Source organism: Culex quinquefasciatus, chromosome 1 (assembly GCF_015732765.1).
Source record: "Culex quinquefasciatus strain JHB chromosome 1, VPISU_Cqui_1.0_pri_paternal, whole genome shotgun sequence".
Lineage (NCBI taxonomy): Eukaryota > Metazoa > Arthropoda > Insecta > Diptera > Culicidae > Culex > Culex quinquefasciatus.
The window spans coordinates 27,208,342-27,231,566 of NC_051861.1; the positions used below are offsets into that span (position 1 = coordinate 27,208,342).

At 38.4% G+C, this 23,225-nt stretch overlaps 2 protein-coding genes across 3 annotated transcripts in view; one reads left to right on the plus strand and one right to left on the minus strand.

Annotated features, from left to right (window-relative positions):
• LOC6035648 (ABC transporter G family member 23) overlaps window positions 1–12,258 on the minus strand; it is a 79,900-nt gene extending 67,642 nt beyond the window's left edge. For both annotated transcript variants that reach the window (XM_038248182.1, XM_038248181.1), the window contains exon 1: window positions 11,339–12,258. In XM_038248182.1, the coding sequence (XP_038104110.1) occupies window positions 11,339–11,517 (179 nt within the window). In that variant the 5' untranslated portion in view covers window positions 11,518–12,258. The remainder of the gene's footprint in view (window positions 1–11,338) is intronic.
• A 7,077-nt stretch (window positions 12,259–19,335) lies between these two features.
• Window positions 19,336–22,790, plus strand: LOC6035646 (cilia- and flagella-associated protein 58). Its single transcript, XM_001845733.2, is given in 7 exon segments — window positions 19,336–19,706; window positions 19,786–20,135; window positions 20,191–20,817; window positions 20,873–21,000; window positions 21,054–21,786; window positions 21,788–22,346; window positions 22,406–22,790. Coding segments are annotated over 7 exon segments (2,721 nt in total). The 5' UTR covers window positions 19,336–19,583; the 3' UTR covers window positions 22,607–22,790.
• Window positions 22,791–23,225: the final 435 nt, after the last annotated feature.

Below are 23,225 nucleotides of genomic sequence, written 5' to 3' on the forward strand. Positions count from 1 at the left end.
CATAAACTTCAGCTTGGATGAGAGCTTCAAAACCTCAAGTCAAGTTCGAGGATTTTTCTCGCCAAAATTCGATTTTCCTTTCAAATCGCCCGTGAGAAAGACGATCGGGAGTTCTTTTGTGCAGATTTGTTTTTCGGCACCCAGTTGAATCGAGTTTGGCGAAGGTCAACCAGCTGGTTTTCGGTTTTTAAACATCGGAAAGTTTTTGTGCCTGCTTTCGCGGTCACAACGTGACAATGACCTTTTTCACAAGATTTTTTTTTTGCTTTTCATGATTTTTTTTTGCGAGAGCTTGCAAAATACTAATCAAAGCAAGCGAACGGACCATTTACCGTACCAAACCCGCCTGAAGGCAGATTTTGATAGCAAAAATATCAAAATAGAATGTCAAAACACTGTTTGTTATGAAACACACATTACATCTTCAAAGCCTAGTCCTATCAGTTGTCGTACACGCATCGATCTTTTTAGGGTCAGGACGACTCTCACGTTACCACAAATCTGGAAAAACCAGCCAATGAGTCTAAATCGTCTAAAAGCACTGCAGCAAATCTCGCAAACGCACACGCAACGCCCCAAGTCAGTGCCCAAAGGGGAGGAATAATATGTAAACAAACCTGTCTCCCAGCGCTCTAGGGTGGCGATTGTGAGGGTGGCCGCGTGCCGGAGGGGTGCATTTTTCTCTACTTTGGCCCGTAAACACCGCATCGTGTGTGCTACAATTACGTAAACAAAAAAAAATAAGCACTTGGCCTGCACTGAGGTGAGGTTTGCAATAGCTTTTCCTTCTATGCATACGTGTGTGTGTGTGCAGTTTGCAAACACGTTGATACTCATTGCGTGATTCCTCGACAAATCTGGACGATCTGGAAGCACTGCCTGCACCACCAACTTGATTTGCAAAAGTGTATGCGATTATCGCACATGTGAGAAAAAATACCACTTTAAAATATGGTTTTATCTCTCGTAAAATAATTCCTTCCTTCGGAATAGATACAGTAAAACTCTGATGATTCGAAAAACATTGTACTTCTCCCACAACTATCTTTCAATTCGTCGTAATCTTGTCAAACCGGAAAAAACTCTATGCATTGTTGTCATATGGAAGAAGTTTCGATCTGATCGTGCTATCTTGACACATCCTGAAAATTGTTGTAAATGCGACAACTGGCCAAAGGGATTTCACGTCAGAGTGCGTTTGACACACGTACATGCCCGACTACTATACACATTTATAATGATTATTCGGGATTTCAGTACTCAAATTTAATCAAACTTCGGGACAGTGCGCAGAATGGTCAGCCAAACAAAACATGTTTGTCATTGTTTACATTGCGTACTCTACTTTGTTTTATTCAATGTTAAGCATTAAAACGCGTTTTTCTCGGAATGTCAAAAAGCGACGTGCGACAATATAGCACGACAGCGTCGTGCCTACACTTACACACTGTGCTCACACTTTATAGTTGTTCAAATATGAAAAAAAAATATTGACTATCATTCTAGAAGTGTGGTTAATCACAGTTTTTAGGTTGACCCCACCCCGGTATCCAATCATAAGGGTTTCACTGTATGAAATCCAGAACACGTAACTGATTGAAGAGGGGGAGTTGAGGCAAGAAACGGGTTTATGGTGATGATTTATTTTACAATAATCAACAATTGCGGCACGTTGCCGGCGCTGCTAAGCTAGAGAATGTTGAACACACGTTGACGACGCCGTTTAAAAAACGGGTCCAGAATCCGAACAATGTAACAAGTGTGAGAACAATTAGAACGAACCGCCATAATGGCGGCTGCTATAAAATTAACAATTACCTGTGCAGTCGAATTTGTAATCGTTTGGTAAATGTTTGATTAGAGGATGTTGGGAAAAGTTGGAGGTGGAAATCCCAATCGAAACCTGCGATAAGATGATCAGATAATGTTTTAATTATGATCTAAAAATAATTAGTAGAAAACTAGGCTATTCGATTCGCGCCCGGAAGTTCGATCAAGATTGTTCGCAGGCACTCGGGAACGTGCCCGCGAAGCTGTTGGATTCAATTACTGGGTTTTTAAATTGCCATTGAACATCGAAATGATACGGTCGGCGGTGACCCGGGTTGAAGCACACGTTAATGACAGTAATGACAAGACAAGATTGAAAGCTCGAGCGTTCGAGAGGTTTTCTGGCGTTCTGACCTGGAAGTTCGAGGTGGAGTAGGTAAAAAGAATGGCGACTAGGGTTGCAAGAGGCCGAAAACTGCATCTTAGAAATGAAGTTTTAATTTAAACTTTGGACAATCAATTTGAACTATTCAGAATACATTGTTAATTTTTTTTATTTAAAAAAAGCATTGTCCCATTTTTTTATTTTTCATTTTGATAAAATTTTGTCCTGCGAAAAACATTACTCTTGCCAAACTTTTGTTTTATTGTTGTTTAATTTTTGGTTTTAATTTATAGAAGATTATCCAAAGTGAAATTATGTTGAGGCCTTCGGATAATCGAGTCTGGACTGTTGCCGGTGAAGAAATATAAAAAAAATGCATTTTACTTTTTATTTGACAATCAGCTATTAAAATTTGACTAAAATTGGCCAAAGCTCGGATTTGATGTTTAAAACAAAATAACCAAAAAAAAACACATTTTGTTCGTGATTCGATTATACAAAACCCCATACATACCTTCGGATAACCGAAACATTGGATAATCGAGGCTTCGAATAATCGAATCTGGACTGTATTGCCAAACTAAGATGAATTTTGATTTTCAGATATAAGTTTAAAAAATCATGGGAGATACTTAATCAAATTTTCAATCTAAAATGACTGAGCACATTTTTTTGTAAAGTTCACTATTTGCTAGTCACGAGTAATTTAAGGCAATTTTTTCGAAAAATATTCAGATTTGTTGAGTTCAAAAATAATTTGATTTTTGATAAGCGTGATTGCCTCTCACCCAGTCGGCCTGGGTTCGATCCCAGAAGGTCCCGGTGGCAATTTTGAGACGAGATTTGTCTGATCACGCCTTCCGTCGGACGGGAAGTAAATGTTGGCCCCGGACTAACCTAAAAAGGTTAGGTCGTTAGCTCAGTCCAGGTGTAGGAGTCGTCTCCCTGGGTCCTGCCTCGGTGAAGTCGTCGGTAGGCAGTTGAACCAACAATCCAAAGGTCGTCAGTTCGAATCCCGGGGTGGATGGAAGCTAAGATGTAAAAAGAGGTTTGCAATTGCCTCAACAATCAAGCCTTCGGACACTTAGTTTCGAGTAGAAATCTCGTAATCGAGAACGCCAAGGCAATGCTGTAGAGCGAATAATTTGATTTTTTTGATTTTGAATTTGAACATCAAAAATCAAGACAAAATTTTTAAAATGTCCAATGTATTTAGTCATTTCTCAAAATAAATCTTGATTATTAAAACTCTAAATTAAAAATTTCGCTAAAGTCGCATTTTTTATCATTGGGAATCGTACCAATAGTTTCCCCAGTATCGCGAGCTAGAAAATGCGGGCTAATTATGACACAGAGAAATTTTTTTTCACCAAATTGTAAATGTATTTCAGCCAATAGAAATCCAACAGAAAATTTTCTCAGCTTTTCGAAACTATTTTGTGCATGAGGGTAATTTTCCGCCAACTCACACGAAATCGGAAAAAGTTGCCCAAACCTCCCTTCGGTTTGCATGAAACTTTGTCTTAGAGGTTAACTTTGGACCCTGATCACGAATCCGAGCTCAATTTTTCGATATCTCGTGACGGAGGGGCGGTTCGACCCCTTTTATTTATGAACATTCGAAAAAAGGCGGGTTTTTTTTTAAATTTGCAAACTGAATTGGTGATGGTTTGGAAAATTGGTATGCAAAGGTTTTTTTTTTTGTACAGACATGCCCCGGTTTTGATTCGTTCAGCTGCCTCGGTTTAGCACGGTCTAGTGCTTATCTTAAACACAGAGCTTATGGGATTTTAACTATATGGGAGACATTGGCTTTAATCGTATGAAAAATCATGCAAACATGAAAAAATTATAGTGTATTGGAATCGGGATGATGTCAGCTATCCATTGAAATTATAATTTCATGAAAATTTTCACAAAAATATATTTTTACAATATTAATATTTTTTCTGTATTTTGAAAGTACAATTTTTCTCGAAAAAATACTCAAAATTATCAAATGATTGGAATTTTTTCATACATTTCGAATGTTAAATTTTTTTTTTCTAAACAATCAAAATTTTCACAAAACTACGTATTTTCGGAAAAAAATACTCAAAATTTCAGTTTTTACAATATGGGTATCAAATGACCGGAATTTTTTCATACATTTCGAATGTTATAACAATTTTTTTGAATATGCTCAAAATATTCACAAAACTACGTATTTTCGAAATAAAAATACTCATGATTTCAGTTTTTACAATATGGATATCAAGCGATCAGGATTATTCATACATTTCGAATGTTCTAACAACATTATTTGAAAATGCTCAAAATTTTCACAAAACTACGTATTTTCGAAAAAAATACTCAAAATTTCCGTTTTTACAATATGGGTATCAAACGATCAAGATTTTTTCATACATTTCGAATGTTTAGCAACTTTTTTTAAAAATACTCAAAATTTTCACAAAACTACGTATTTTCGAAAAAAATACTCACAATTTCCGTTTTTACAATATGGGTATCAAACGATCAAGATTGTTTCAAACATTTCGAATGTGATAACAACTTAGGCCGATGCAAACATTTTTCAAAGTTTTTGTCCCTCAGCTCTGGCCGGGGTCGAGGGGGGGGCAAAAAATATATAAATATTGAAATAACAAGCATGAATTCAACATTAGCATGGAAAACGTGTTTTAATAGTAGTTTATGCAACAAGTTGCAAAAAGAGATTTTTTTCAGCACGAGTCGTACATTTATCCAACGAGGTTCACCGAGTTGGATAAATACGACGAGTGCTGAAAAAATCAAGTTTTGCAACGAGTTCCATACAACATTTTTTGCATTTTCGAAAAACACCCATTGAGTGAAATTTTAAGTCGAATTTTCATGTATTTTGTCAATAAATCGTTTAAATCAAAAAAATGTTGAAAAGTGTTACTTTTCGAAACAAGTGCTAAAAAGTTCAACTTTTCAACACCCATTTCAGTGCTGAAAAGTAGAACTTTTCAGCATTTATTTTGAAAAGTGTTGCTATTCGATTCTGTTATTTTTGGTACAGAAAAGTAGGCTATTTCGTCGTTCAAGAATGACAGGAAAAGTAAGTAGTTTCACGACGGAATTGCAAAAAATACATTTTATACTTGTTCAGTTGTTTTGCAATCATAAGTTTTCAAAAAATATGAGATTTGACGAAAACAAAACTTTTAGCGAATAAAAAAATTAGCGACAGTAAATATCGAACATTTTTGAAAATTCAAAAGATTTTTAAATCAACCCAAACATGAAAATGATTCTAAACGCAGGGGAATGCATTTTAAATTGATTACAGCTCATTTCAGTTCAATTTCCATTAAAATTTTGAAGTTTGTTGAATTTTTTTTGCCCCCCTGATTTTTCGGGGCAACTTTGAAGGGGGGTACCAAAACTTTAAATAGAATTTGTACTAGCCTTACAAATGTAAGAAAAAATCCCAATCGTTTGATACCCACATTGTAAAAACGGAAATTTTGAGTATTTTTTCGAAAATACAAAGTTTTGTGAAAATTTTGAGTATTTTCAAGAAATGTTTTTATGACATTCAAAATGTATTAAAAATCCTGTTCGTTTGATACCAATATTGAAATAACTGAAATTTTGAGTATTTTTTTCAAATACGTAGCCTTGTGAATTTTTTTTAGAATTTTCAAAAAATGTTGTTATAACATTCCAAATCTATGAAAACAATCCGATCGTTTGATACCCATATTGAAAAAACGGAAATTTGGAGTATTCTTTCGAAAATACGTAGTTTTGTGAAAATTTTTAGTATTTTCAAAATGATTTAACATTCGAAATGTATGAAAAAACTGATCATTTGATACCCATATTGCGATAACAATATATTTTTTGGTTTCTTTAGAGAAAAAAAAATGCATTTTCATATACGTATTTTTGTGAAATTATAATTTTAATGGATAGCTGACATTATCTTGATTCCAAAACACTATATTTTTTATGTTTGCATGATTTTTCATACGATTATAGCTAAAATCCCATAAGCTCTGTGCCTCGGTTATGCACGCTTCGGTTTTGCATCATGCATAATGCGGTGCTAAACCGAGGCATGTCTGTAAAATTGAACGTCCGATTTGACGGCATGCATTATCTTTTACAGTGTAACAATTTTCTACAAAGTTTTAGAGAAGAAAATTGCAAAAAAAATATTTGTAAACATAAAAAATTTGCTTGTGACCATCACGAATTATCGCAATTTTACGAAATATTTGAAAAAGTAACTTTTTGCATTTCTCTTTGTTTCGTCGTCTGTTTTGCCTTCTTAAATATGTCTATAACTAGGAAACGGTGCACTTTATCAAAAAATGTGAGAAATCATTTTCAGTTGCAAATTTAAATTTGTTTCTAAAATATATATTTTTTAAATTTTGTAAAAATTTATTTTTCCAAAATCAAATAAAAAAACTCTTTTTTTGGTCTTCAAAAATGTAAAAAAATTTCGCAGATAAAAAAATGGTTTTTACGAACTCAACTGTTTGTAGATTTTCGAAAGCGTTTGAATTCTATCTAGAATTTATGAGAAAAACTGAGAAAAACGTCCAATCAAATCACGGTGCCGTTTTTGATCTGACTCCCCTACCGGGGCACCAAACACGGTTCCTCACTTGACCGACTGGTGATGACCAGGTAACACACACACAGCTCGGCTCTTCTTAAACTTTTGTGTTGCATACGCAAAAAAAAAGACAGTACAGCCAAGAGTCAATATCTGCCATCAAATGGCATGACGGGGGCAGAAATTTCCATCGCAGCTCTGAGCTGAATCTTGATGGGGCGGGAGGAAAAAACAGAAGAGAGAGAGAGAGAGGGAGGTCAATGAGTGCAGCATCGCCGGGCCAATTTGCAAACCGCGCGATTACGCCAAGCCGAGTCGTCCGAGGTGCCCGATTGTAAGTAATGGCCACTGGACATGGGGGGCACGCTGACCATTGACTCAGTGGCTTTGTGCACGTTTGCCAAATGATAAATAATGATGATGATGATGAGATGTAGTGTGCGATTTTTCTTCCACCTGGAAGTCGCACAATTTGTATCAACATGCGTCATTTGGGATCTGATCGGGGAAATTTAAAAGAACATCCCAATTGTTTCATGTATTCTTCTAGGGAACTTCTTCTGCTTTGCTTCTCTTATTATCGTTCTGAAATTTGAGATTTGTTTCTAAGTATTAAACCAAAGTATTTATTCCAGGTTCTGTTCTAATTTGTCACAAAAATGCCTGCTCCCCATGGATGACAAGAATGGAAAATTGGAGCAATCCTAGATTACCCACCCTCTGGCTCTTTTTCTTAGGCAAAAATTTGCATTTTTGGCAGTTTCGAGCCAAATCGGTAAATGTCGTTATTGAGAATTGAAGTTTGTGTGGGAATTCAACAAAAATATGGACAAACTTTCGTTTTTTTCCCCGCAAGGTGATGTTCATTGTGTGGAAACTTGGTCAAGGGTGAGATTCTAATTTGAACTAAATCCGATCCGATCCGAGTTGTTACTGAAAAGTTACTATCGATTTAAAATAAAACGTTTTTTGCATTAACAGATTTTTTTCACCAACTTTAAACTCTATTCGATTTGGTTCAACTTTGCCTTAGGAATCGTCCATACTATACAATATAAAATTTTCTTTTAATATTTCTAACTCGTCACAAAATTTCGCAAGCTTTTTACGAGATTTTAATTTTCTATTCCTTTATTTGGATGAAATTTTTGCAATTGCATTCCTTATATCAAGCCATTTTGCATACACAAAAAAATATACTATTTATCAGGGCAATGATGACGGAATTTGTGTCGAAAAAATGTGTTATATACCGATTCTTCGGCTCCTTTAAAAAAATAAATGTTTTTAAATATCTGGAAAGATAATTGATTTTTCTACATGGAAATGTCATGTAGAATAAACATTATTGTGCACAGTAAAAAATTGTGTGAATTTGGAAGGTGTAATTTTGAAAGGTTGAATATAACTTCTTTTATGATGTAATTTTAACCTCATTTTAGACTAAAAAAAAGTGACATTACACCAGAGAAGTGGTAAAATTATACATTTTTAGAAGTAAAATTACACATTTTTTCTGAAGATGAACCCCTTCCCAGATGTAATATTACCATGATTTTTTATACTGTATACCTGTGCTTCCCCTGAAATTAAAATGTAGCGTGACGGGACAACATCGTAAAATTGGACTTTTAAAAGGCACTCCAAGATATCAGTACAGTTTTACCTGTTCGATTTTTTTTTTTTTTTTTGAAAATATTTTTCATCTACGCAATCTCACTAACTGAAAAACGAATCTTTTGATCCTTGAATTGAACGAATTGGTAGAAATTTTAGTTTTTGACAGTCATTTCTTTTCGTGACGGGACAACGGAAAGAGCAGATTTACGATAATACTCCTCTCCCATTCAATGGCTTGCAAATATTATTTGGTTAATATTTTTGGCGTTTGAGGTAAGAAAACGCATTTAAAGCGCACAGAATAAAAAATCATGGTAATATTACATCTGGAAAGGGGTACATCTTTTATGTCAGAAAAAATGTGTAATTTTACCTCTGAAAATGTGTAACTTTACCACTTTTTCAGTCTTAATTGAGGTAAAATTACATCATAAAAGAGGTAATGTTCAACCTTCCAAAATTACACCTTCCAAATTGACAAAAAAATACTTTGCGCATTGCAATTCTTGAATCATTATAAAAATGAAATCTTTCATTTAAAAATCACATTGAAAATTTAATAAAAGTGACATTTTGGTGTAGCATCCCTTTGAATCGGTCTACTGATCAGGTTCACATTTTCACACATTTTTGGGGTAAAATTACTCAAAAAAGAGGTAATATTCAACCAACGAAATTTTCAACAATAAAAAATTCAACTTGCCTTCTGTTAAATAAGTTTTTTAACACAATTCCCATAAAATTTTGCGGGCTGATTAAACAAAACGGGAAGATGTTTTCGTTCGATTTGGTGTCTTAGGCAAAGATGTAAAATATTTACACGGAACAAAAATCCCAATTTAACCCTCTACAACCCAATCCCGCCTTTAGACAGACTTCGATTTAAAAAATCGCCAAAAATCATTTTTTCAACCAAATTTGCATTGGAAAGAAGAACTATTAAAATTAAAAAAAATGTATGGGTTAGGAGTTTTACTTGTGACTTTGCCAATGTTTTAAAAAATGACAAGCAGTGTTTTTTACTAACATTTCCTATATTTTAAGTAAAAAGAAGTATTCAGTAATTTTTCTAGTACCTCAGACTATGCCTCTACGCATTTATTTACAATTTAAATGATAATAGTGTCATTTTATAGCAGAAAATGTGAAAAACATGCAAAAATGTGAAAGTTACTGTAAAAACATGAAAAAAATAGATAGGCAAAATGTAATGATAGGAGGTGGTAGATAGGCCAAATACTACCAAAAACAAACATAAACTAAGCAAGATAAATGCACATTAAAATACTAAAATTTAGACAACAAAAAACATAAAACAAGAGAAGTAAAGTTTTTCGTAGAAGAAAAGTTGCTCAAAATGACCTCCTGAACACGGGAAAAATAAAAAAATCGAAAAAAAAATTAGGCAGTAGAGGGTTAAATATTTTTCTTTTTTTATTGTTTTTTTTTATGTTTAGAGGACCAAAAATGCCACCGATGAGCTTTTTACTGAAATTGCCTAGAACTTGAAAACGATTAACTATTTAAAAAAAAAAATCTAGTCATTTTCGATTGCAAATTAAACTTTGTCTAATCTAATCTAACTCAACGGAACCAATCCGAAGCAAAGCCTTAGGGTTAGATTACGCCCGTGAACAATTGTAATGATTGCAATACGACTGAGACCAGCTTTTTTCGTTTTACCAAAAATGGGGTTCAGCAGAATAATTTTTTAGAAATATCGTAATTTTTTAGAAATTTTTCAAATCATGAAATTTTCATAAGACAAAAATACATTTAAAAAATATTTTTAATTTCAAAACAAGTTTAGTGAAAAAAATGTTATGGCGATTTTCATTAAGCGGCTCATCTAGTGTGTGCAATCAAAGTGATGAGAAATGATGCCTTAAAATAGAAATTTTGATCAAAACTGCATTAAATTTGATCATGTTGGCCAGTAAATGGCAAAAATTCGAGGCAGAGCGGTTTCTGGTAACTTAATGGACTTCAAAGTTATTTTGAAGCTTTAATCGAGCAATATGCACAGTTCAAAAAACATGGTAATATTACATCTGGGAAGGGGTACATCTTTTATGTAAAAAATGTGTAATTTTACCACTTTTCTGGTGTAATGCCACTTTTTTAGTCGAAATCAAGGTAAAATTACAACAATAAAAAGGAAATATTTAACCTTCCAAAATTACACATTCAAATTTAAAATATTTTTTACTGTGTGCCAAAAATGGGTTACTGACGAGAATAAATTATTGAACATAAAAAAAGCTTTATGCAATGTAGTCCTAATAGACAAGAATGAAAAAAATAAAAAAAAACTTTGTCGATGATACCAAACCGATCAGAAAATTGTTTCTCAACAAGAAAAAGATTTATAAATATTCACATATCCGTTTTGTATGACCATGCCGTAAAATTACATGGAGAAGTGCATGGACCAACTAATGATGCAACATTGCTTTTTTGAGATAGAAAATGCATGGACAAAGTTTAATAAAATTCAAAAAAAATACAAAGGAAAGCCGACTTGTTTAACAAACGTAGAAAAATTATAGACACAACATGGCGAACTCAAATGCAGAAATAGAATTATAACTTAACAAGCCTTACCCGACAAACTTCGTTCTGCCTTTTTTTGTTTGTTGACGTTTTTTTTTTTGCTTTTTTGCTTATTAAGCCTCCTGTGATCAAAACACGATTTTACGTAACTTTTTACGAGCAAAACCGTCGATTTTTTTTATTTATATAGATAGATTTTTAAAACTACAAAACTCTAAACAATGCCGGCTCGGCATTTTCGGCCTGTTTAAAAATTCGACTCTTCTCGTTTTTGGCCTAAAAATCACTACCTTATTAGAATAATTTCGTAACCGTTTGTGAGATGAATTAAAATGTTTTGTTTTAAATTACTTATGCTGCTCAACTCCTACTTTATCATGTCTTTTAAATTATCTCCAGATTACGGCACTTACGTGACAACGGGCGACTCCGCGGTCCAGCTAAACATCCGACTGATGCGCCGCTTGTCCAACTCGGTAGCTTTCGTGGCTGGATTTCCACCTTGCTGAGTTGCCGGCACCGCCGGAACCACCGATCCCGTCGAGATGATCGCGATCGGATCGCCGGTACTTCCGCCTACGGGTGCCATCATCGCCAAAATTCAACTACGTCTTCTTCTTTTTTGATTTCTTTCGTTTTGTTTTTCCTTGCTAACTTAGTCACGCGGCTGCACAACAATACTAACAATTGTTTTGCGTTTTGTGTTTGAATTTGCGGGTTTTTTTTTTCGCTGCTCTTCCTCTTTCCCCTTGACACAGCAACAACAACAACAACTCTGCAACTCTAACTTATTACGCTACAGTAAATGACGCTTAACTGCAAGACCCATGTGCACTTCGGCTATGTTTGGCTTTCGATTATTGCTGTGTTGGTACTGTGGGCACAAACCAGAAGAGACTCCACCACACAACGTCACGAAAACACACCTGGAGAAAGTGTTTTTTTCTGTTGTTTTCTTTTTTTTGGCACTTGGGCGCAAATGTCACCGACGTGGGCGCGCTGAGCGCTTGCTTGACTAGACAATATAAAACCTTTTAGGCGGAATGCACAATACTTCCGAAGTGATCGCCGTCTTCTTTGTAGTCGCGTCGCGGAAATGCGCGATCTTCGCAACTCTCACTCGATTTTCCTGGTTGCTGCTGTTGTACTAGTGGCACACATTTGGTAACTCTTTAAAAACTTTGTGTTTCTTTATCTCGCCTCGCCTCTCTCAACCGGTCAAAATCTACAGAGATTGAACGCGCACGAAACACGGACACTCGACGGCGGAAGATCTTTGCAGAAGTTTTCAAACCGATCGCGCTGGGTCACTGCTGGAGACTGTCTAGGCTGGAACGCGAGCGCCGCCGCACGAACCCAGCGAATTCCGCGACCAAGTCACTCACCAACACTAGCAGAGCTTTGACGCCGCGAGATCTCACCTACTCAGGTGAGAGTTTAAGTCGCGCGAGTAAGTTTCGAGTGAAGATTCCCGGCCAGGGGAGAACTGGTTTGTCGAGGAGAACCGGACTGCAGCAGTGGCTACCGATTGACTGGGCGGACTGCCACGCGATACTCGCAGCGTTGCAGCGGGTCACACCGGGGGTGGGTGGCGAATGAGAGAGTTTGAGTTACTTTGGGGAGTGAACTTCTGAGAGACGGACGGAAAGCTCGTTCAAGCAGGTGAACGGAAGCGCAGTGGTTCTTTGAAACAATCGACCGCAATTACTTAATTTTCCAATTTTAAAATAAAAAAAAAAAAAACAAAAAAAAACTTTAAAGATGAAATTTGAGATCATAGTCGTCAAACATTAAAAAAATGGAATGTTACATCTAGAAATTTGAGACTAATGTTAGAAAAACGATCTGTATGAATAGTCGAATGCCAAGAGGTTGAAAAAGCGAAAAGTTAAACATAAACAAGTATCATTTAATTTTTTTTTTGTTTTTCTTAAATATTTTTTGAGAAAATGTCTTAACTAAAACATGTTTTTAACGATTTCGTTTTGTTTATTTTTTTTTCGGTAATATTTCAAAATACTGTAATTCTAGATTAATTTTTCAAAACAACCAATGCGCCATGGGTTTCCTATGTACATACGACCTTTTGAAAAAGTAAGCAAGAATTCAGTAATATTTATGAGAGTTTCAGTATTAAGTCAAAATAATTTCCAGCGCTTTTTTTAAGGGTCTTATAAGCTATTGTGTTTCATATATTTATAGGACCTATTAAAAAAACGTCACTTAATCCACCCTCACATTTAGAGGGTAATGCTATCCAAAATAGATACACAAGGGTGGACCTTTCAGTGTTCTATCAACTTGATTCATTATTCACCATCAGATTGGGTAGTCAGATCTTCATAATTCGGGGCACTTATGTGCTTATAACTTTTGATAGGGTTGTTAGATCTGCAATCTACTGAACTCGTTGGAAAGGTCATTTGATCACCTATCCAGGTCGCATGATAGATCCAGACAATGTTTTCATCGAAATATATGAGATCCGGTCTCTAAAAAGTTCATAAATAACACTTAAGTGCACATAAATTTTGATAGGTTTGTCAGATCTACAATCTTTTGAACTCTTTTGGAAAGGTCTTTTAATCACCTAACCATCGCCAGGTCGCATGATAGATCTGGACTACGTTGTCATCGAAATATATGAGATCCGGTCTCTAAAAAGTTCATTAATAACACTAAAGTGCGCATAACTTTTGATAGGGTTGTCAGATCTTCAATCTTCTGAACTCGTTGGAAAGGTCATTCAAATACCTTTCTATAAATGTAAAACATGACGGGGTTTCTTACAAAAACCACCCTTTTTACAATCTTCCGGACTTTTGTAAGAATTGTTTTTTAGCATAACTTTTGAAGTACTTTACTAAACTTTAGAATTTTCAATAGCGACTTATGGGACCCCAAGACGGATCGAATGAGACTAATACTGTCCAAATCAGTTCAGCCAGTGCCGAGATAATCCAGTGCAAATTTTTTTGATCAACATCCCATCACACACACAGACATTTTCTCAGAATGTGATTCTGAGTCGATAAGTATACATGAAGGTGGGTCTAGGAGGTCAAATTCAGAATTTCGTTTTTCTGAGTGATTTTATAGCCTTTCCTCAGTAAGGTGAGGAAGGCAAAAACTCTAGATTTGTTCTTTCAAATATGGGTCATTCCAGCTGAAGCGGAACAGCATTTGAAAATTACCCTCTCCGATCCTGCTCAAATTTTACAGGGCTGTTGATACTATCGAAACATGCAAGAATCTCGAATTTCATCCAAATCGGACCACCCCTTCCATTTTTGTACCTCCCCAAAAAATCGACTTTTTGGCGATTTTTGAGCGAAACCCCTTTTTTCAAACGGCGATAGCTCAGGAACCACAAATCTTAGAAGGTTGGTCTTAGACTCAATTTTGAAGGAAATTGGACGTAGAATCCATTTCCGAGATCAAAATTTTTAATAATTTATTTTGTCTACCTGTATTGCGCAATTGAAAACTTTAAACGGCCGTATCTCAAAACACCCCATCTTATTTTTTTTATTTGACCTCACCATCGTGTTCCCCTGCCAATTTTACATAAGAATCACTTATCGACAGAAAGGAATATGTTTCGTTCCAGAGATATCGAATTTTAAAGTTTTGAGACTTTGAGATTACCTACATTAGCTTCATTCGCCGCATTTGCTAGAAGCACCCATGAGCGTTGTTCAATAACTGCTACCTGATCATTTATTGGAATAAGATTTCATCCCAAATAATCATTAGCATATTGGGCAAAATTAACTGTATAACACTGTAGGCATCTGGCGTTAAATCGCAAATGTTTATCCGATAAAAAAATGAGATGAATTTCTGTGCTAACCCACAGGATAGAGCAATAACGACACACAGTACAGGGCAGAATTGGATTCCGATGCAGCGAGCAGAAAAATGCAATTGATCTTGTAAGTAACACTGAACAATAAGTACACGATGATATATGATGAAAATATGAATTAAAATGAATAAAATTTGTTGATACGTTGTATTCTCGTGAAGAACAATCACAAGGAGTAGGAAAAGGATATCTGGAAGGTATAAAACTGAAATATGTAAGAAAATCACAAAGTTCAGCTAGTTCCCAAAATTTATTAGCGATGATTTAGACACCGTCCGAACAATATTTTTTTTTTTCTTTCTATCATTTCGGATTCTTGGAACACAATAAGACTGCTAAATGTACCTTGACCAAAATCATCCATTAATTAAATGGAGCAACAATATAAAAATCGATTTAATATGATCCATCTTTTGAACCATAAAGCAGATTTTGGGGTTTTTGCTGAATGGCACTATTTTGCTACCGCTTATGACAAAGGCCCTAGTCATGGCCTCGGGGGTACTCTAAAACGGTTAGCAACTCGTAAAAAATGGTACATACGAAATAACCCAATAAATATTCCTTGAACAAAAAAAAATGATTGATTAAGATAAGATATTAGCTGTTTGAAAATTGCGTGGAATTATAAAAATAAAAAATAAATTAATCATTTTCCACAACACCAGGTAGTAATTATTGAATAGCGTTCCTGAGTGCTTCTAATATATTCGGCGAATGAAGCTATTGTAGGTAATCTCAAATTCTCAAAACTTTAAAATTCGATATCTCTGGAACGAAACATATTCCTTTCTGTCGATAAGTGATTCTTATGTAAAATTGGCCGGGGGACACGATGGTGAGGTCAAATAAAAAAAATAAGATGGGGTGTTTTGAGATACGGCCGTTTAAAGTTTTCAATTGCGCAATACAGGTAGACAAAATAAATTATTCAAAATTTTGATCTCGGAAATGGATTCTACGTCCAATTTCCTTCAAAATTGAGTCTAAGACCAACCTTCTAAGATTTGTGGTTCCTGAGCTATCGCCGTTTGAAAATAGGGGTTTCGCTCAAAAATCGCCAAAAAGTCGATTTTTTGGGGAGCTACAAAAATGGAGGGGGTGGTTCGATTTGGATGAAATTCGGGATTCTTGCATGTTTCGATAGTATCAACAGCCCTGCCAAATTTGAGGAGGATCGGAGAGGGTTATTTTCAAATTTGCACTTTTTCGTGCACAGTTGAGATGGAATGACCCATATGAGAAGTTCATTTAAAGCCTGAACTCAAACATGCTTTGAAGAATTTCATATTCTTTAAATTTTTCATCTTGTAATCTACAAATGAGTGTTTCTTTTAATCGAAATAATTTATTCTTATTTCTGTAGCACTTCTGTTTTTTTCCATAATATCAAACATGAACAGTTCCTTGAAAATATTGTATAAGAAAAAGTTTAACTTCTGATATCTTCTTTCCACTCCAATTTTTTTTTAATTTACAAAATTCATGACATATCAAGTACTGTTAAAATAACAGAAAGTGTTATGGAATCTTCTTGAAAAATCCACTTTTGCATAAGAGTTTAAAAACAGTTTTTGTTATCATAGCAAAATTTGTTATTGCTCTGTTATTGGTTGAAAGCCAAAACAATTTTGGAATAACATTTTTTGTTATGAAAGAATACCTTCAGCTGTTTTTGAGATGATCGGATTAGTTGTTAAAATATCAAAAAATAATAACAAAGATTTGTTCGAAGAATAACTTACAATGTTATAAGTCTACAGTAATAATCCAATAACCAAAAAATCATAACGACGAATATCAAATCTTGATGTTAATAACATAAAATGTTATTGGCCTAGTATTTTCAAATATCAAAAAATGTTATTCCCAAGTTATTTCCGCCTGCTCGGGTAATCTAGAAAATCTCAGGTTAAAAGATCAGATAGTATTTTACACTTTTTATTTTACATTAATCTTCAAATTTCAATTATCCTCACCCGTTTATACCGTAATATCAATGGATTTTTTTTAGTTTGCTTGGTTTTTTTAACACTGGAATGCCCAACGCATGTCCAACTTACACGGACGCCCAAGCCTCCCAAAAAACGTTGGAACGGTAACTTCAACACGCCCGTTCTCGGGCATAACTCAACCAATCGGGACGATTCTTGTTCTCAGTGATTTGTAAGAATGTCTAGATGATCCTAAAATTTTGCAGAACTTGATTTCAACAAATCTGTAATTTCTGCGACCGAAAACATCGTTTCAACTTTTTTTAAACGACTGCCTCCGCGGAATTTTCGACAAATTTTTTTTACACGCGAAAAAAAAAGTTGGAACGATGTTTTTGATCGCAAAAATTACAGATTTGATCAAATTAAGTTCTGCAAAGGTCTAGAATCATCTAGACATCCTAACAAATCGCTGGAAAGAAGAATCATCTTGATTGGTTGAGTTATGCCCGAGAACCATTGAGTTGAAGTTACCGTTCCAACTTTTTTGGAGCCTTGGGCGTTGGAATGTTAATCAAAAAAATCTAACGAGTCTAAAATTTTTAAAATCTGACAACACTGTCTCAAGTTATGACTAATTAAGTGTTATTTATGTACTTTTTTCTAACTCGGATCTCACTTATCTGTATGAAAACTATGTCCTGATCAATCAATCGACCTATTGGATAGGGAATCGAAAGACCTTCCAAAAGAGTATACAAGTTTGAAGATCTGGCAACCCAGTCTCAAGTTATGACCACTTAAGTTATTTTCATGACTTTTTAAAGCCTTTTTTCATTTGAGATGTTCCGTTTAACAACCAAGTTCGATGCCAGATCTCAATTATTTACTATTTTTTTTGTATGTCTTATTTTTGATAAGGAGTGAAAAAGACACTAACTACATAAATGGATTAGGTTTTTTTCGATGTAATTTTACCATTAATGTGGGAAAAGTTCAATTAAAAACAAAAATATGTAAGACTACATACTTTTTTAGGCGCGTCTTATGTTTTTTCATTTATTTATTTATTTATTTTATTGAAACAAAAAAGTTCAAAAATAACCTTCGAAATAGCCCACCATATTACTGAAAAAAAAAATTTCAAAAGGACGTAACCTTGCCTGAAAACGACCAAGGTTGCATACTATTGTGAAGTTACCTTAGATTTACGATAAACGCACACTTGTCCCAAGGATTACACAAAAGTCTAGAAAGGGACGGATGATTTCAAAAAAATCTACGCAGCACAAGAATGAAGGTTCCTCTTCTATGCTATCACTACACTCACGTGCAAGCAAATCACTCACGGTGAACTGGTTTTAATGATCGCAGAGTGAGTGTCCCCTTTTTCCTCACACTCACTCACTCACTCATAGATCGCGAAGATCGCGCGGCTTTCTTGGATCCCACCGAGGCTTGATTCACTACGATGGTTTGTGAGGAAAACAAGTTTATCGCGTTGGGTGTATTGGTTCGATCAATCGTCGAAGCGCGATTGTGCTGGTGCAATCCTCAGAATCTGGTTTATCGTGCAAACATTTATTTCTTTCAGTTGGGGTGTGTGTAGCAATGTTTGCTCCGCCAAGTTGCATGAACTTGTGAGCCAGACAGCAAACACGAGGTGCATTAGGAAGATGACTGAGCGGATTATGAAACGATTAAGACATCAAAATCTAACAATTGTACATTATTACTGCTTAACATCGATGGGTTGGAAATATTCATCGAGACGTCTTCAGGAAACAGAATGTAGTTGCAAGTTCAGTTCAACAATACCTCACTTTACCCAAACTTGAGTACACTCAACTTGCGTGCACATATGCAGCGTGCCAGCAACTCACAGAGAAAGAGAATCCGGAAGAGAAAAAGCGAAACTTCACAAACCGCACATGTTGAACTTCATGTTGAGCGCTAACCACCTTAAGGCGAGCTCAATGTGCGTATTGTCGCGCCGTGACGCACTGATGCATAATTCATGACGTGACCGGACCGTGTAGGTCCAGGTCCCCAACGCAATTTGAAGACCTCGTCTCGGCCAACTAGATCAACGCTAATCGACGAAAACCGGAATTCGAAAAAATGACAATTGTCACTTAATTTGATAGAAAACCGTTGTTTTCGGTGCCTAGCATGACCAGAAATAGTGGTGTTACCTTGGACAACGGAAAATTTGCGCACCGATGACTGCAACTCATTACAAGTTGGCCTGCGGCAAGGACTTATGAATAAAAGGAAAGAGACACTTTGATCGAAACTGGTTTCATGGATTTGTGCAGCGCCTCGGGAAGATCGATGGACTGTGGCGTCCAAGGGCATGTGACACGAATCGCATGTTGCTCCGCATTATCAAATTGCTTCTTTAAAAGCAGGTATTTTTGAAAATTTCAATATATAGCAAAAAAATGATTTGATCATAACTCTCCACTCACTGTAATTCTTAAATAATACTTATTAAACTTCACGATAGTTATTTAATTAGGTTTTGTTGGGAAATTCCATCTGAAAACAAACCTAAAATACATAATAAACCCAAATGCATCCAAGTAGGTCACGTGTCCCACCCGTGTCAATGTGACGACAGCTGCATGCCGTTGACAGGCACGAAAAACCTGAAAACAATCCCAAACTCCTCCAACAGCAACCTGTTGCGTCACTTGGTCCCAATTCCGTCGCCGTTGGCGCGCACCCCGGTTCCCATGGAAGTCTAGCGCGGGTTGTTTGGAGCGGATAAATTACTGAGAAAATTTTCCACAAAAATTCCGAATCTTTTGAGAGGTTGAAGATTTGCAGTAGTTTCCGGGAAGTCTCGTAGCGATGGACCAGATCGAGGAGAGTGGCGAGGATTCGCAGGCCCCGGAGTCCACCTTCGAGGATGACCTCATTCCGAAGGATATCACCGATGACTTCTTCGAGGAGATGTGTGCCAAGGCGAACCTGGTGAGTGACCTGGCCTGGTTCCATCTTTATTTTTGGGTTGCCTACATTTTGCCCTGTCCTGGAATTCCCCTTTTCGCAGACGGTGAAAGACCTGCAGGGCAACCAGCAGTATGCGCTGGCGGAGGACTTTCAGAAGTTGTTGCTCACCAGCCAGCAACTGAGGCAGCAGCTGCTCGACGAGCAGGACAAAATCGCCAAAATGCAGGACGAAGTTGCGGCGGCCGCTGGCCGAGTGGGCCAAGCGCTGGCCATCTCCCAACGCGACCAGGACACGATCCAGACGCTGCGGGCGGAAATCGAGAGCGCCTGGAAGCGGGCCGATGCGGCCCAAACGAGGGAGCAGGCGGCCCAGGAGACGATGAACCAGATGCGCGAAAAGCTGGAGAAGCTCTCCTCGGACTCGGACCGCCACGGGGACAAGGATGACGAGTGAGTACGGGCGAGCCAGGGTAAAACGGAGAAGCTGAAAAGTTGATTCTTACAGGGTTGGAGCTGCGATGGGCAAGCACAAGGAGAGCATCCTTCGGGAACGTGACCGACTGTTCGCCGAAGTTGAAGAACTCAATCGGCGGCTTCACACCCAACGCGTCTACATCGAAGAACTGGAGAACAAGTGCAACGACACCGAAACCAAGGTCAAGGAACTGTACAAGGTGCTGGACGAGACCTCGAACGAGGCGTTCCGCGACAAGCGCATGCTGGAGAACCTGCAGGTTCAGCACGCGGAGGTGACGTCCGAGCTGGCAATCAAAACCGACGAAGCGAAACACTTCAAGGCGCAAGCGGAAGCCAGCCACAAGACGACCGTGCAGCAGAACATGCAGATGGCCGCGATCCGAACCACGCTGGAACGGCTCACCACGAGCAACAACCTGCTGCAGGTGAAGCTGGCGAAGGCGCAGGGTGACTTTGAAAACATGGTCCAGCTGAAGGAAAAGGTCACCAACGAGCTCAACACCAAGGTGAACATCCTGAAGCTGAAGGAGGACGAGAACAACAAGTTCCGGCTGGAGAACGCCAAGCTGACCAAGAGCAAGGAACTGCTGCAGAAGAAAATACTCACGATCGAGACGTCAAAGTGTACCGTGGATCAGGAGGTGTCCAAGTTGAAGTGAGTTGGAGAACAATTTCGGCATTCACTGAAATTAACACGTTTTCATTGACAGGACCGTAATCGTCACCTTCGAGAAGGAGCGAGATGTTTCCAAGAAGGCGTTCGATGCTTCCAAGAAGCAAGTCGATGCGGTGCTTCGCGAGCGGGATCTTGCCCGGAAGGATCTTGCCAAAACCAACAGTGAGTATCAAAACCGTAGAAGGTAAAGTGCTAATGGCTTCCTATTTCTGCAGAGACAATCTCCGATCTGCAGGAGCAGATCATTCTGCTGGAGAAGCAGCAAAAAACGCTGGAGAACGAAATCAAGGGTCACATGGCGGCAACGCAGAAGCAGAGCATGGTGATGATGAAGATCGAGAAGGATCGCGACCGCAACGCGGAGGAGGTGCAGAACCTGTCGGACAAGCTGGAACAGATGAACGATGACCTGCTGTACAAGCAGAACCAGATCGTGGAGCTGCGCGAGAAGCTGAAGGAAACGGAATCGCGACTGTTCCAGTGCCAGAACTCGCTGGAGCTGACGCGCAGCGAGCGGAACATCTTCGAGCGGGATCTGGCGACGTGTATGAAGGAAAACGACGGGCTGAAGGATCGGCTGAAGTCGTCGGTGCACGCGGTCGATCAGCTGAAGGATGAGAACGCGACAAAGGTGGCGGAAATGTTCAAGGCGAACAAAACGATCGACAAGATCGAGAAGGAGAAGCAGTCGCTCAAGTCGGAGGTACAGAACATATCGATAACGCTGCAGCACACCAAGTCGGAACTGTCGGAGAAGATGATGGAGAACTCCAGGTTGAACAAGACGCTGACGGAGGATGCGGCGAACATGGTGCGACTGAAGAAGCAGCTGGACGGATCGATCAACGAGAAGGATCTGATTAAGGTGCAGCTGACGCAGAAGGTCGAGGAGATTACCGCGATGACGGAGAAGTTAAACATGCTGAACATGGCGCTGGATCGGGGCGAGTCAGTATCGCGATCGGCTGGATGACATCCGACTGCTCAAGATCGAGATTAGCAACTTGCGATCGCAGAGGAATTTGCTGGCAAGGGGTTTGGCGAATACGGCGGACATGCGACAGGAGGTGCTCCAGCTGAACCGAGTGCTGAATCAGGAACGCGTCAAGGCTCGGGCACTGGAGGACGAGATGCTGACACCGATGAACGTGCACCGCTGGAGAAAGCTGACCGGCAAGGATCCGGAAAAGATGGATCTGATCGTGAAGGTGCAAACGTTGCAGCGCCGAGTGCTGTACCAATCGGTGACGGTACAGGAGAAGGAGAAGACCATCGAGGAATCGGAGAAGATGTACGGCGAGCTGAAGGAAGTGGTGGAGAAGCTGCCGCACCAGAAGATGAAGGAACAACTGTGTGCAACGCAACGGGTGCTGACGGCTAGAACGAAGAAGTTGAAGGCACTGTCAGCGGAGATTCGTATCAAGGAGGTGGACAGCAAAAGCCAAGAGTGCTTGGTGGATGAACTCAAGAAGTCACTGCTGGAGACGAAGAAGGAGCTCGTGAGGGAGGTGAGAACCGCCGAGAGGACGCAAATTAGAACACAAAACTAACGTCAATCTTCTTTCAGAAACGTGACAAGCAGAAGCTGGCGGAAACGGTTCGCTCGGCACTCGTTCCGGTTGGTTCCGGTGGTGGTGGGAGCCGTCGCGTTCAGTCACACCACGGAGAGGTGATTGTGTTTCAGGCTCAACAGCGGCCCAACACCAACCACGGCAGCAAGAGTGCCGGCTATCGGATGATGGGGTCCGGGTACAAGGTGACCTGCTAGAACGAGGACAGGGCAGTGATTAGCGGCGACCAATTACGAACGGAACGTTATTGAATTTCAGATTTTCAACCTCCTTCATCTGCATACCGGGAAGGTGAGGCACCACCACAGGTGTCGTTCGCCGTTTCCTAGCAATATCTTTAAATTTACATTTTCGTATCCAGTGTGTGTGTGTGTATCAGGTGTGACAAATAAATATTTGAAAGAGTGAGGAAAAAAAATCAATGATTCCGAAACGGCTCTGTGATAACAACGAAACCGGTTGACCGTCAAAATCAAAGTAGCCGGCGAAGGGCACTGCCGGCCGCGCTGCGATGAAACTCATCGGTTTACCGATCATCCATAGCCTGCTTGGATGAAGCCCCCCTCTTGCTGAACAAGGTGAAGGTTAATAAGCTGTGGGTTTCGGTTGTTGAAAATTCACTTCCCCGTAGAAATCGCCGCGCAGCGGATGCTTTCGTTTTTTCAATGGTGCGACATTCGCCATAATGTCCGGCTTTATAGCAAACACGACGACGACGCGGGAGTCAAGGTTCTGGGGGGCTTCGCCAAATTATAGGTTTTGCGACGACTTTAGATTTATACCGATTGTTGTCGCGGCTGTGAGATTGAAGGGGTT